General features: G+C 53.7%; 1 protein-coding gene across 1 annotated transcript; it reads left to right on the top strand.

Annotated features, from left to right (window-relative positions):
• Positions 1 to 1047: 1047 nt before the first annotated feature.
• CEP164 (centrosomal protein 164kDa) lies at positions 1048 to 11779 on the top strand (the record flags this gene model as incomplete). Its single annotated transcript, XM_009077998.1, has 19 exons — positions 1048 to 1197; positions 2853 to 3068; positions 3816 to 3944; positions 4116 to 4332; positions 4858 to 4935; positions 5177 to 5308; positions 5550 to 5672; positions 5793 to 5936; positions 6132 to 6215; positions 6611 to 6679; positions 7191 to 7369; positions 7867 to 7993; positions 8395 to 8462; positions 8621 to 8819; positions 9136 to 9243; positions 9910 to 10024; positions 10542 to 10880; positions 11321 to 11387; positions 11635 to 11779. Coding segments are annotated over 19 exons (2689 nt in total), but the record flags the coding sequence as incomplete, so codon positions are not given.
• Positions 11780 to 12504: the final 725 nt, after the last annotated feature.

The following is a 12504-nucleotide window of genomic DNA, read 5'->3' as shown; positions in this document are numbered from 1 at the left end:
GCTCTCAGGGTCAGCCTGGTGCCTGTTCCTGGTGCCAGGAGAGTTCACTGTGATGTGAACAGTTCTTTTCCTTCGACAGAGCAGGTCAGTGGTCAGTTACAGGTCAGTAGCATTAAACCATTTGATGTCCTGGTGTGTAACCAGCTGTTACCCCAGGAGGAGTGCTGGCTTCCACACCCTCAGTTACCACGAGGACTAGGCTGTCTAGGGGAGCTGTTTGCAGCCTGTTCATGGTGATTTGTTCAAAGCAGCTGAAATACTGTGCTGGGCAGAGAGCTCAGTGCTCCCTCGAGCCCCTCCTCCTTGCAGAGCCCCAGCATGGCATTACAGATGAGTCGTGTCAAAGCTCTCAGCCTCCACACAGAGTTACACGTTCTCCAGGGCACTGGGAACCAAGGAGCTGTTGCCTGTGCCAGGAGAACTCGTCAGCAGGAGAAGCTGCAGTCCATCTTAATGCCTGGCTGTGTGCAGGTGGGACTTGCAGCCTTGTTCTTGGAGGAGCTGTTCGTGTGAGGGTCCCTAGAAATGTGTTCTGCCTGCAGGAATTGTCTCCTTATCACCTGGTACCTGCTTCCCAGCTCTGCTTCCTCTCTTCTTCTCTGCTTGCAAAGCTGCTTGTGCTTGCCTTGTCTCTCCTCTCTGTACTTGTAAGATGAAGCAGGACTGTAGATGTAAACATGCCTGCCAACACTCCATCTGCAATTTGGACAGCAGTGTGAGTACTGCTGATAGGGCTGATGTGCCCTGGGGACATTCTCCAAGCACTGGAAAGAGGAGGATAACCCAGGGAAGAGATCCAGCATTTTGAGGCTGACACCCATTGTGTCCTCAGCTGCCTGTTAGTCTGGCAGGACTGGGGGTGGTGGGAGTGGTGTGGAGCTTCACAGTCCCTTTGGCACCCCCAGCTTGGACAACAGGTCCTGTTGGCAGGCATGGCTTGGTGCCCACCTCTGTCACCTGTCCCATTGGCCCCTGCCTTGCCCACCCCCCCCAGCCACTAGACTCTGAGCTAATCTGCTCTTCTGTCCCCTCTTTTGTGCTGCAAAGTGAGAGGGACCTCAGTGCTTGTGAAACACCCCAGGAGAAGTGTGTTGAGTTAGAAAACCCCAGTGGGGAGGAGGCTGCAGCCCCGGAGCCGGAGGAGGGACCGCTGGATAGCCTCGTGGAGCCCGAGGAGCTTGCTGCCCCACAGAACATGTAAGGGCTTTGTTCAGTGCCTGCTGCTGTGGTTGTGACAGCTTTTGTCCTGCTGTCCCCTCCGTGGGGCTGGAGCTCGCGTGTGAAGCCAGGAGCTGTGGGTTGGTGGCACAGCAGAGCTCCAGCAGCTGTTGCACTGCCTGAGTGCCAAGTGAGCAGTCTGTGCTGGGGAGGGTGAGAGCAGCTCAGCCCTCGGGGTCTGTGCCTCAGGACTCTCCTGGGGGCAGGTGGGGAGGGTGAGAGCAGCTCAGCCCTCAGGGTCTGTGCCTCAGGACTCTCTTGGGGGCAGAGAGAGCTGTTTGCTTTGTCTTTGGGAAAGCCTCTTCTGTACCAGTGTCGCTGGCAGGGCTGTGACATCCACCCTCCCTGGTAAATGGCTCCACACAGAGTTTGCTTGGGGGGGGACAGCAAAGCTCCCCAGTTTTACAGCCACTGGGGACGTGGTTACTTTGAGGTGATGAGGTCAGAGCTCAGGGTGTCAGAGCTCTGCTTCTGCCCAGGCTCCTGCTCTGTGCTGCACTGTTGCTGGTCTTTGTGAATTCATACCTGAGCTCCTCTGACAGAGGATCTCAGTAGATGTGATTGTGCTGACTTTGCATTCTGTGTCAAATGACAGATCAGCAGATGCAACTGGAAAAATCAGGCAGCCTGTCTCTGGGGACAAGGTGGTGGAGAAGGAATCTGCTGTGGAGACCAGCACGTGTCTCCCCTGTTCATTAGGGATTTGGTAGTGTAAATGTGTGTGTGTTGGCTGAGTCTCCTTTGGAGCAACAACAAAGGAAGAAGATGCTCCAAAGGTGGAAGTGGCTCTGCTCAGGGCCACCTGCTGCAGGAGGCAGTATGGGCTGCACCAGGAATGCAGGATTTTCCCCCACTACTCTTTCCTCCATCATGTTCTTTTTGCTAATGGCTGCAAAGTGACCTTTTCTGACTTGAGGCTGTTTGACTGGGGCTGTTATCTCCCTGATTCCTGGCAGAACAGAAGTCCCTCTGCCTTATGCTGCAGCCTCACAGCACGGTGAGACCTTCTTGCTCCAGCTTGCACTAGCAAAGCACTAACATTTTTCTTCCTAGACTAATCTCAATTTTCCCCTCCTTCCCCTTCAGCCTCTCCCAGACCTTATAATTTTGCTGCTGTCTGTCTGAAAAAACCCCACTTAATTAGAACCAGATTGGGTTTGGATTTTTGGAGCTCTGAGGCTTTCTGTTGCCTGGAGCTGGCAAACCCCCAGCACACTTTAGGTTGCAGTTGCAGAGAAATACCTGGTCCAGGAGAAACTCCAATCCCTGGGCTGGGAGCAGGGACTGATGGCATCTGTTCCTGTGCCTGCCAGCCTGGCCAGGGTTTTGTAGCTCCTAGATCATGAAGGGAGGCTGTGTTGCCCCTCACAAGGTGAGCCCTAGGGGACCAAATCCTGAGTTATTCAGGCCTGGAGTGCTGCTGGGGCTGTGTGTGCTTTATCAGTCAGAGCTCCTCTGGGAGTCAGCTAGAGCATCCACCAGTGGTGGACCTTGAGGTCAGCAGTGAAGCTTCTGGAAGAGATGGCTCTGAGATTCTTGGTTTGGAGCTGATACTATTTGGAGGGTGTTCCTGTTCCTTTTGTGTTACTGTTTTCTGTCACCCCTTTGCCAAAGGAGCTTTCTCTCTTTGATAGGCAACCTGAGAAGGAAACTGAGTGTGAACAGCCCTTGGAGAAACCTAGTGAAGAATCTCTGGAGGAAATAGCCAAGGAGGTGGAGGCAGAGCCTGAGCAAGAGGAAACACATTTATTTCAAGCAGAGAAGGAGAAAATTCAGCAATTCCAGGAGGAGGTGAAGCAGGAGGAGGAGGGAGCCGAGAAGGTTCATCAGCAAAAAGAGCAATCCCTCAGGTACTTGTGTTTTCCACTCATCTCCCCAGAGCCTGTCTGAGCTGCAATTTCATTGCTGCTGGCCACAGACTCGTGCTGTTGTAGCCATCCCCGTGGCAGTGGTGCTGCCTTGCAGAGGTGTGGGGAAGAACAAGGCTCTCAGGGAGGAGGAGGAGTGCAGGACTGCCTGGCACAGACAGTGCTGTGTGTGAGGATCTGCACATCTTGGGATGGATTGTGCTCTGCTGTCAGCCCCAGGAAAGGGCTCTCCAGCACTGACACCTCCTGCAGGATGAGCTGTGATTCCGTGCTCACGCAGCTTTCAGAGCTCTGAACCTGTCTGTTATGGTTAACCTGGGAGAAGTTTCCAGTTCAGTGCTTGGAGCTTTACCATCTGGCAGGTGTTCAAATCCTGGGCTCAATGGCAGTAAGAGGACTGGAAATTGGAGCATTAGAGGAGATGAGGTTACCCCAGAGGAACTATCTGAAACTCTGATGCTGGATGCTTTACAGAGGGATTTCCAAACAAGGCTTCTAGGAATAGGGCAGGGATGGCTGTGTGAAACCCAGGACTTGTTCCAGGCCGGGTTGGATGGGGCTCAGTAACCTGGTCTGGTGGGAGGTGTCCCTGCTCACAGCAGGAGGCTTGGAACTAATGGTCTTTATGGTCCCTTCCAGCCCAAACCATGATCTAATAGCACAGGGAGTGGAACAGCACTGGGAGCCTCCTGACCCTTTTCTTTTCCTTTCTGGTTACTTGTCTCTCAGGACTCCAGAGGAAGATTTGGCAAAGGCTTTTGAGGAAGAGTTGCCTGTCAGAGAGAAAGAAGCTGAGAGACTTGCAATGCTGAGAGCAAAAATCACCTCAGAGATTAAGGCAGAGGAGGAGAGGATGAGGTGAGAAGTTCTGCTGCCATCTCTGAGGATATAAAATCTGCAGGTTTGGGAGGGAAGGATTTTGCACCTCCTGAGCCTCCCATAGCTGCTTCCCTGCCCTGGCAGCAGGTCTGAGCCCTGACTGTGCAGTACTGAATCCTGACCTCTGTGTTCTTGCTGCACACCTCCCAGGGCAGAGCAGGAGGCCACGCTGCAGAACCTAAGGGAGGAGTGGGAATCCCAGCAGCTGGCAGAGAAGGAGAGCCTGGAGAGGACACAGCGCCTTGCCCTGGAGAAAATGAAGCTGGAAATGGAGGAAGCCCAGCAGAAAGAGATGACTGAGCTAGAACAAGAGAAGGAACAGTTCCTGAGCGAGCTCAGGGAGAGGTTAGACAGGGAGAAGAAGAAGGTGAGATCTCTGGGTTCCTGAGCACTGCAGGGCTGAAGTGTGGAGATTAACTCACATCTGCACATGCTTTAATAATGGCTCACCTAAGCAGAAAGGGAAGATGCCAGGTGGGCACATTGGGGCTGGGAGAGTTCCTCCAGTTGTTATTACACTGGTCTTTATCTAGCGGTTATTTAAATTTGCACTTTGCATCCGAAGACAAGAGGAGGATCACTGTGTCTCCAGGCTAAACTGAGCCCTGTTATCAGCTCTTTGGCTGCTGCTTTAGTCCTCCAGGGACCTGGGGAGTCCTTGAATGGAGCAGTTCTGAGTCCTTCCAGCACAGCTTGATGGAGATCCGTGGAGATCTCCTGGGAGAGAAAGCACAGAGAGAGTAAAGGCACCTTGTGCGTGCTGCAGTTTGAAAGGGAGTTACCTTTGTGCTTTTTGCTGCTTATGGACAGAAGTTAATTGCAAATGCATCTTGTACAGGTATGTCCCCACACACAGAGGTTTCCCAGCAGACTGTTTTGCTTGTTTCTGTAGGCAGCAGAGGAGCTGGAGGAACAGTTTGCAAGTGAGCTCCAGCAGCTGAAGTCTGCAGCAGAGGAGAAGCATCACAAGGTGAAAGATAGTGTCCTTAGAATGTAAATTGTTGGGATCCTTTTCCTTACACTGTCACCAAAGGTGGCCAGGGAGGGTGGCATTAATTTTTTTCCCTTCCCAAACGTGGCTGTGCTCTGGCTCAGCGTTTGGCTGTGCTCCAGGCAGGGGGTGGTGAGATTCAGAGCTCGGGCTCTGTGGGAGGGCACCCAGTGGATCCCTCAGAGGGGTGATGAGTCTCCGTGGGTGGCTTTCATGGCAGGTCATTTCCAGCCTGCAAACCCAGCTGGCAGAGGCACACAGGAGCAGGGAGGCTCAGCTGCATGAAGACTTGGAGAGAGCAGACCAGGAAGTGCAGCAAAAAGCCTTTCAAGTGAAGAAATATGAGCAGCAGGTGAGAATTCCTTCATCCTCTCTGTGCAACAAGGTCTGAGAGCCCATGTTCCCTGCCCAGGGGTGATGGTGGTGCTTTAGGGGAGAGGACAGCATCTCACCTCGCTGGGGAACTGCCTTTGTGCCTCTCAGGTCACATCTCTCCCCACTCTGGACTTCAGCCCTTGGGAGGTTGATTCTTGGGGGTTCACTCTATGCAATGCTGTAGTTCAAAGGGACATCTCTCCGTGTCATCCCTGCAGCTCAGTGAGCTCATGAGAGAGAAACGCCAGGAAGTGGAGAAAGACCACGAGGAGAAAATGGAGAGGATGCGCGAGGAGCACCGGGAGGCCCTGGCACGGCTCCGGGAGCAGCACGAGGAGGAGGTACAGCCAGGCTGGGAGGTGGCTGTGGTCAGGTGTGGTGGGTTGGCTTTCCAGAGAGTCCTGTGTTCCCTTGCTGGAGAGCTCTGTTCGTCACTGGGGTGTTCTCCTGTCCCCGGGCAGGAGCGGAGGCAGAGGGCTGAGCTGCTGGAAGGGCTGAGGAGTGAGACCTCGCGCCTGCGGCAGCTCCACGAGGCCGAGGTGAAGGCTCTGCAGGCAGAGCTGGAGGGACGACTCGCTGCCCTGCAGCACAGGCACAGGGAGAAGGTGAGGAGCAGGACCTGCCTCTGCTCCCTGTGACTTGGCTGCCGGGGATGGCCTGGGAGCCATCGTGCCCTGCCACCCCCCACAGCCCAGGGTGCAGGTCTCCCTCCCCAGTTTGTGCTGCTCCTCCTGTGGCAGAGCTCTGCTTGGTGAGGGAGGAGCTCGTGCTGTTCTCTTCAACTCAGCATCTCTGTGCAGGAAAGAGAACTCCAGGACTCTGAGAATGAGCTTGAAATACGCACAAAGCACGTCCAAGCCAGATCAGGGCAGCTCCTTAGCCAGGTGAGTTGGCCTGTCGGGCTCACAGAGGTTCCCAAACCTCTGCCAATCCTTTGGCTGTTTGCTCACGGGGACCTGTGCAGAAATGCTCAGCCAGGGCTTGTGCTGCCCCCCAGGTAAAAGTTCCATTACAAGTCAGAGCAGGGCTAAGCATTCCTGGTGGTACAGACTCTTGGCTGGTGTTTGCAGTGGAAGTCTGAGCTCTGGGTTTGCTCAGTGCTTCAGGGGGGACTGTGAGTGGCTGTGAGAGGGACAGAGATCATAAACTGAATCTGACAACGGTTCTTGGGTGTTTTGAAAGGGTCTTCAGACTCAGTCCTGAGCTCTGTACTTCAGGTGCTGCTCAGCATCAGCAGTGTCCTGGCTCTGACACTCTCTGCTTCCTCACCCGTGCACAGGAGGAGTCCCTGAGAAAGAAAAGGCAGCAGATGCTGGATGAGGACAGACAGGCACAGCTGGAAAGAGATGTATGTATGCCTGAGCCCTGGAGAGGAGCTGTGCTGCTTTAGGGGCTGAGCACAGCAACACTACAACTGTGGCTTTGAAAAAGCAAACTTGCTTCTAAATGGTGAGGCTGAAAATGCCTCCCTGCCCCAGCCTGGAGTGCATCCTGCTGGGAGGGGGGCTAGAATCATAGAATCATAGAATTTTAGGGGTTGGAATCCAGTTGGATTCTCTGGATGATCTAGAAATCATCCAGTCCCACCCCCCTGCCCTGGGCAGGGACACCTCCCACCAGAGCAGGTTGCTCAAGGCTCATCCAACCTGGCTGTGAACACTGCCAGGGTTGGGGCATCAGCTCTGAGCTGTTCCTCAAAGAGAAGAGACAGTCCTGTTCTTCCAGGACTGGTGTGGGGGGGGTGTTTGTAGCTCTGTGAGCTGTGCAGGTAATGAGCTCTCATGAGCTCTCACGTGCTGTTTACCTCTTGTTTTGGCGTTGGGGGAATTCCTGTGATGGTTTTGTTGGTTTTCTGCTAGGAAGCTGCTCTGGCTTGTCAGCTGCGCCTGGAGGAGAGCAGGAGGGAGCATTCCAGCCTCCTGGGGTCCATCCGGCAGCTGCGGAAGTCGCTGGAGGAGCTGCAGGACCAGAAGGCTGAGCTGGAGGCACAGGTTGACGTGCTGCAGACCCGGAGCCAGAGGCTGCAGAAACGCATCGGGTGTGTGCCAGAGGTTTCCTCCAGGACCAAACAAACCCACCCTGTGCCCCTGACCTCACCTGTACCTCTCCCTGACCCCTGAGCTCTCTGGGTGCTGGGCCACATTCCATGGGAATTCTGATGGTGGATGTGGTGCCTGTGGGTGCAGAGGTGCTGAGAGCAGGTTCCAGGTTATCAGTGACTCCCTGTGTGACTTTGTCCCTTGGCCTCTGCCTGTTGAGTTCATTTCTCTCCTCCACACCTCCTTGTGAGGGTAATGGGGTGCTACAGGGGCACTGAAATGCAAAGCAAAGATTTCCCTGGGATAGCTGAGCTCCTGGGGGTGGGTGGGAAGCAGTTCCCATGCCCAGCCAGGGGATGTGTATGGCATCACACCCAACACTGGCATTGTCTTGCTCACCTGTGGCCCTTTCTCTCCTGGAATCTGGAGGTCACTTTGGACACCTGTGCAGCCAGGATGGGCTGCAGCCTGATCAAGTTGTTTTTTCCTGTGGCAGTGAGCTGGAGGAAGCAATCAGGAGCAAGCAGGAGGCTCTGAAAGAACTGGAGGCAGAAGAAAGTGTGGAATCTCCAAGAAAGAAACCTGAGCTCCACATTGAAGACCTGAGAGAAGCTACTCAAGCTGTGAGTAAAGCAGTCTGTGAAGGTGTTTGCCATGTGAGATCTGAGGCTGTAACTCCCTTGAAAATCCCAGCTTTTGTTCCTTCTGTGTGCAATGATTTGAGAGGCAGGGATGCATTTCTTTGCCAGGGACATCAATGTGTTCTGTAGTATTTGCTGACTCCTGTCTGTTGTTAGTGGGTGGAGTGAGGGATACTGGAGTCAAAAGCAGGGCTGGAGTCAGGATAGAAATGTACTTCCTACCTACAAAAGTCATGTGAAGAGCATCCCAGGCACTGGGTTTGGATCTGGGCAATGCCGTGGTGATGTCATTATGAATTTTTGCTCCTGGTCGGATCTTGGGGGGGTTCCTGGGACTCTTTCTGTACATACTTACTAGCTTTTGCAATGCTTCACCTCCTCAGCACTCACCCAAAGATCCTGCCTCCCCAGCCTCTCACAGCCACGAGGAGGGCGACCTGCAGTTCGATCAGTGAGTATCTGTGTGCCAACTGCTCCTGGGAAATGCTTTTCCTCGGGTTTTCCCTGGGTTTACACACAGTGCACTGACAGCCCACGTATGGGAGGTGCTGTGGGAGGTGTGCAGGATGGCACAGGCAGCCAGGAGACATTGCTGCCTCTTCCCTGCAGCCTCAGGAGCTACATCTCCGCGGAAGGGATCTCCCTCCGGAATGCCAAGGAGTTCCTGCGGCGCCACACGCGCTCCATGAGGAAGAGGCACTCGGCGCTGAAGGCTGCGAGGCTGCAGTGGCACCAGGATCTGCAGGAGGCTGTGAAGGATCCTCAGAGCTCTCAGCTCCTGGAGGGTGTGCGCCAGAAGCTGGAGGAGGTGAGTCCTGGGCACTGCCAGGTGTTGGGTGTTGTGGCTGCACAAACCATCCCACAGCCCTGGGCTCAGTTCCTGGCTCTTCCTTCCAGGGCTTGGAAGTGAAACCTCCTCCTCCTTGGGCTGAACTTGCTTTGAGCCATGTGCTCTGCCCTCCACACACTCCCCACTCCCCATGCTCTCGAGGATTTGGGAGCAGTTTCACTCCAGCACAGCATTTCCTTTGCTGGGCAGAATTGAGACACTGAAAGTCACCCAAACTGCTAATGCAGATTATTTCCTGTCGCTCTGGTTTGATTTGGCTGTTGATCCACTGCAGGAAGCAAAGCAGTTGAACAAGATGAAGTCAGCCATGCAGAAAGGACAGGTGTTGCTGAAGAAGAAAGAGGAGAAGCTCAGCCAGCTGGAGTCCTCACTGCTGGAGGAGGTAAGCACAGCATCGTTCCCAGGGTCTGCCCAAAGCTCTTGGCCTCCTCTCCCAGGCTGGAATCTCTGCAGGGCTTGTGGTCCCTGTGAGGGCTTTCAACTGGTGGCCAAAGACTGATGTTTGCCAGCAGAGTTGGATTTTGGAAGCACTTCCTGTGAGAGCACAAGAGGCTGTTGAGTGTGTGGCTGCAGCCTGGAAAAGCTGCATGATTTGAGCCTGGAGAAAACAAGGGCAGGTCTCCTGGTGTGAGTCTGCTCTCCTGACCAAGGCAGGCCTTGGAATCTCTGGCTCTGCCTGGAACCACATGGCCTTAAGCAAGGCAGCAGCAGATGCAAGAGCACAAGACCTTTGATGGTCAAGCACTTGCCCTTGGTGCAAAGAGCCCAGCAAGAATTGTGAGGGTTATTTAAAGCACAAAACATGTTGACTTCTGCCCAGAAGGGCCAATTCACGTGGCTGCTCAATTGGCCTCTAGCACTTTCAGAGCCCAGGCAGCCTCTTGGCATTCAGATTTTGCTGTCAGGGACTGAAGATGAGTCTGGCTTGTTTGACCTGTGCTTGGCTGAGTTCAGCCTGTGTAGACAAGCTGTAGGCAATATTCCAGGGGGTTTTATGTTTCAGGGACAATACAGCAGGTTTTATTGGCATTGTTTTCCTCCTGACCAGCTCTCAGATGAAGATCCAGTGGAGAGTGATACATGCAAGAAGATGGTGACTTTTGATCTAAGCAGCTCTGACGACACAAGCAGCTCATCCAGTGTGAATCCGTATCAGACCAAATGTAAGTGCCTGACTGGCTCCATGTGCAGTTCCCAACAACTGAAGCTCTAGACCTGTTCTGACTTTCCCTCTCACCTCTGATGTACCTGTTGTTCCTACCTGTGCTCAGTAGTGTCTAAGGCAGGTCTGGTCCCCATGGCTGGGACTGCTCTGTGTATGACACTTGACTGGAAAAACTTGTTTCCTGCCTGTAGTGGCAGAAAAGAGAGATGAAATCTGTGCATGAATTTGCTGTTTAAATCTCTGTGGATTATAAAATCTGGTTTCAGCTCTTCCCTCTGCTGTCACAGAGCTGTATTGCTCCTCTGCAGGAGTCTGGGCTTCCCCTTCCTCACATCCCTGACAGGGGAGGCTGCTGCAATTCTCTCTGCTGCTTGTGCTGTTTGTTGGCCTTTAGTTGCCTGGAACTGGAGTTGTGCAGGAAGAAGAAGGGCAGGAAGACAGGATGGTTGGGTTGCTTGCAGGCTGCTCTTGCAAGGGCTTGCTCATGATCCCTTTCTTCCCCTCTCTTCTTCCAGATGATTTGAGAATGGATTTACAGCCTGCCCCTCAACTGGACATCCAGCACTTGAGGGACTCCCTGCAGTGCATCAGTGGAGAGGTGAACAGGGTCATGGGTGTCCTGGACTCCCTGAGCCATCACCAGTCTCCTCTCCTCACCTCGAGACCACGGGATGGTATCCCTCTTTCCACATACTCCTGCTTGGCAGGTCTGCAGGCAGGCAGCTCCCTGGGGCCTCCCCCCAGGGTGTCTGCCATGGACCAGTGGGCCCAGAGCACTGGGCTCAGCTCTAGTCCCTCCTCAGGGCAGTCAGTGGACAAGATCCTGGCAGAGAAATGGCACAGATATTTCCCAGGTAATTCTCCTCTCCTTCATCCACCTGCCTACAATTTTTGATTCCTCAGCCCTGCAAGTTGTAACTGTCTCACCTTTCCAGTGCTGGAAGGGTGGATGCACTGGTGCTGCTCATGGGAAGGGTGCTAATGGGATAAGGAATGAGAAGCTCGTTCCAGGAAGTACAGCTTAAGGCTGATCTTGTCATCCTGCTCTTTAATACACCCCCCAGAAAGCAGCTGTTCCTAAAGCAGGGAACACGAGGGGAGACAGCTCTCTTCCCTGGGAGCCTCCTCTGAATGGCACATAGGGATCACCATCTCTGGTTCCTTTACTCCACCGTGTCCTTGGCAGGTGGCTCAGCTCTTAGGGACAGTGTGACCATGGCACAGGAAAGCAAATGCACCCAGATATCAAGACTCTTGATTTTTGAGGGGTCTGTTCTCAATGTCTGTTTTCCAGGTGGGTTCCCATCACTCAGTAGGAGTTCCAAGCCTCTGGACAACAAGCTAGGATATGTCCCTGCAGTGTAAGGGTCTTCTTCCTTGAGTTTTCTTTCATTGTGCTGCTGGAATTATCTCTGAAATAATTATTAGGTCACCTGCATAAATTATAAGCTGCATATTAAGTAGATGTTATCCTCTTAGTTGCTCACTGCCACGTGCTCTGCTCAGGGGGTTGGTTTTCTTTGGCAGCATCACTTTCTCATCTCTGGGATCATTTCTGCCCAGACCTCTTTTTCCCCACTTATATTGTTTCTCTCTGGTGTGCCACAGGAAACAAATCCAGCTGCTCCAGCATTCCCAGTTCCATGAACCAGGGAAGATGAGCATCGAAGGAAGGATTGAGAGCAGCAAGAAATGGCTGGAAGAAGTCAAGAAGGATTCAAAAGTGTATCCTTTACCTGGATCTGGTCTTTAATTGCATCCCTGCTCCCTGCAGCAGGCAGGAAGGGGTGGCACAAGGTGAACTGGGGGCACTGAAGTATTGATCAGCAATTTCTTGAGGCCTTGGCCTCTGCTTCAGTGTCTGGTGTTGCACAGGAATTGGTGTCTAGCAGAGTGACCTGGTGGCTGCTCTTTGAGTTGTACTTGACTGAGGTCTCCTCCCTTTCCCTGGCTGTGCTGTGATGCTGCTCTGCCCTGAAACAGCAGCTAGAGCTGGTGCTGTGAGGATTGAAACACATGAACCAAACAGTGCAGACTGGAGGGGGTGGCAGGGAAGAAAGAGGTTTGCTCTTGCAGACTTGCTTCTGGGGCCAGTGATAGAGGCCTTGGCCCTGCTGAGCAGCCAAGGATGAGGTGAGGGCACCTGGAGACACATGGCCATGGCACATGGGGTGGCTGTGAGGGCTGTGCTCCCCCTGCACCTCTTCTGCAGCTCAGTTTCAAGGCATCTTGTAGCATGAGGTTGTGCTCTCTGTGCTGTTCTCAGGGATGCTCCAGGCTGTGTGTTCCCAGCCTTGTGCTGGGGCTGTCAGTGTCTCCTCCTGCCTGTGCTGCTGTCAGCAGTGAATCCCTGGGGCCTCCGTGCTGTCCTGCTCGGCGTGTGCTGCTGAGTTCCCTAATCCCCTGTAATTCCATTTGGCTGGGATGCAGCAGGATAAATCCAACGTGTGTGTGAGGCTGGCCCAGTACCTCGGTACC

This window comes from Acanthisitta chloris, unplaced genomic scaffold, assembly GCF_000695815.1.
Source record: "Acanthisitta chloris isolate BGI_N310 unplaced genomic scaffold, ASM69581v1 scaffold18137, whole genome shotgun sequence".
Lineage (NCBI taxonomy): Eukaryota > Metazoa > Chordata > Aves > Passeriformes > Acanthisittidae > Acanthisitta > Acanthisitta chloris.
Note: the sequence above shows the minus strand (reverse complement) of the source record. Positions and strands in the feature narration are given on the sequence as shown.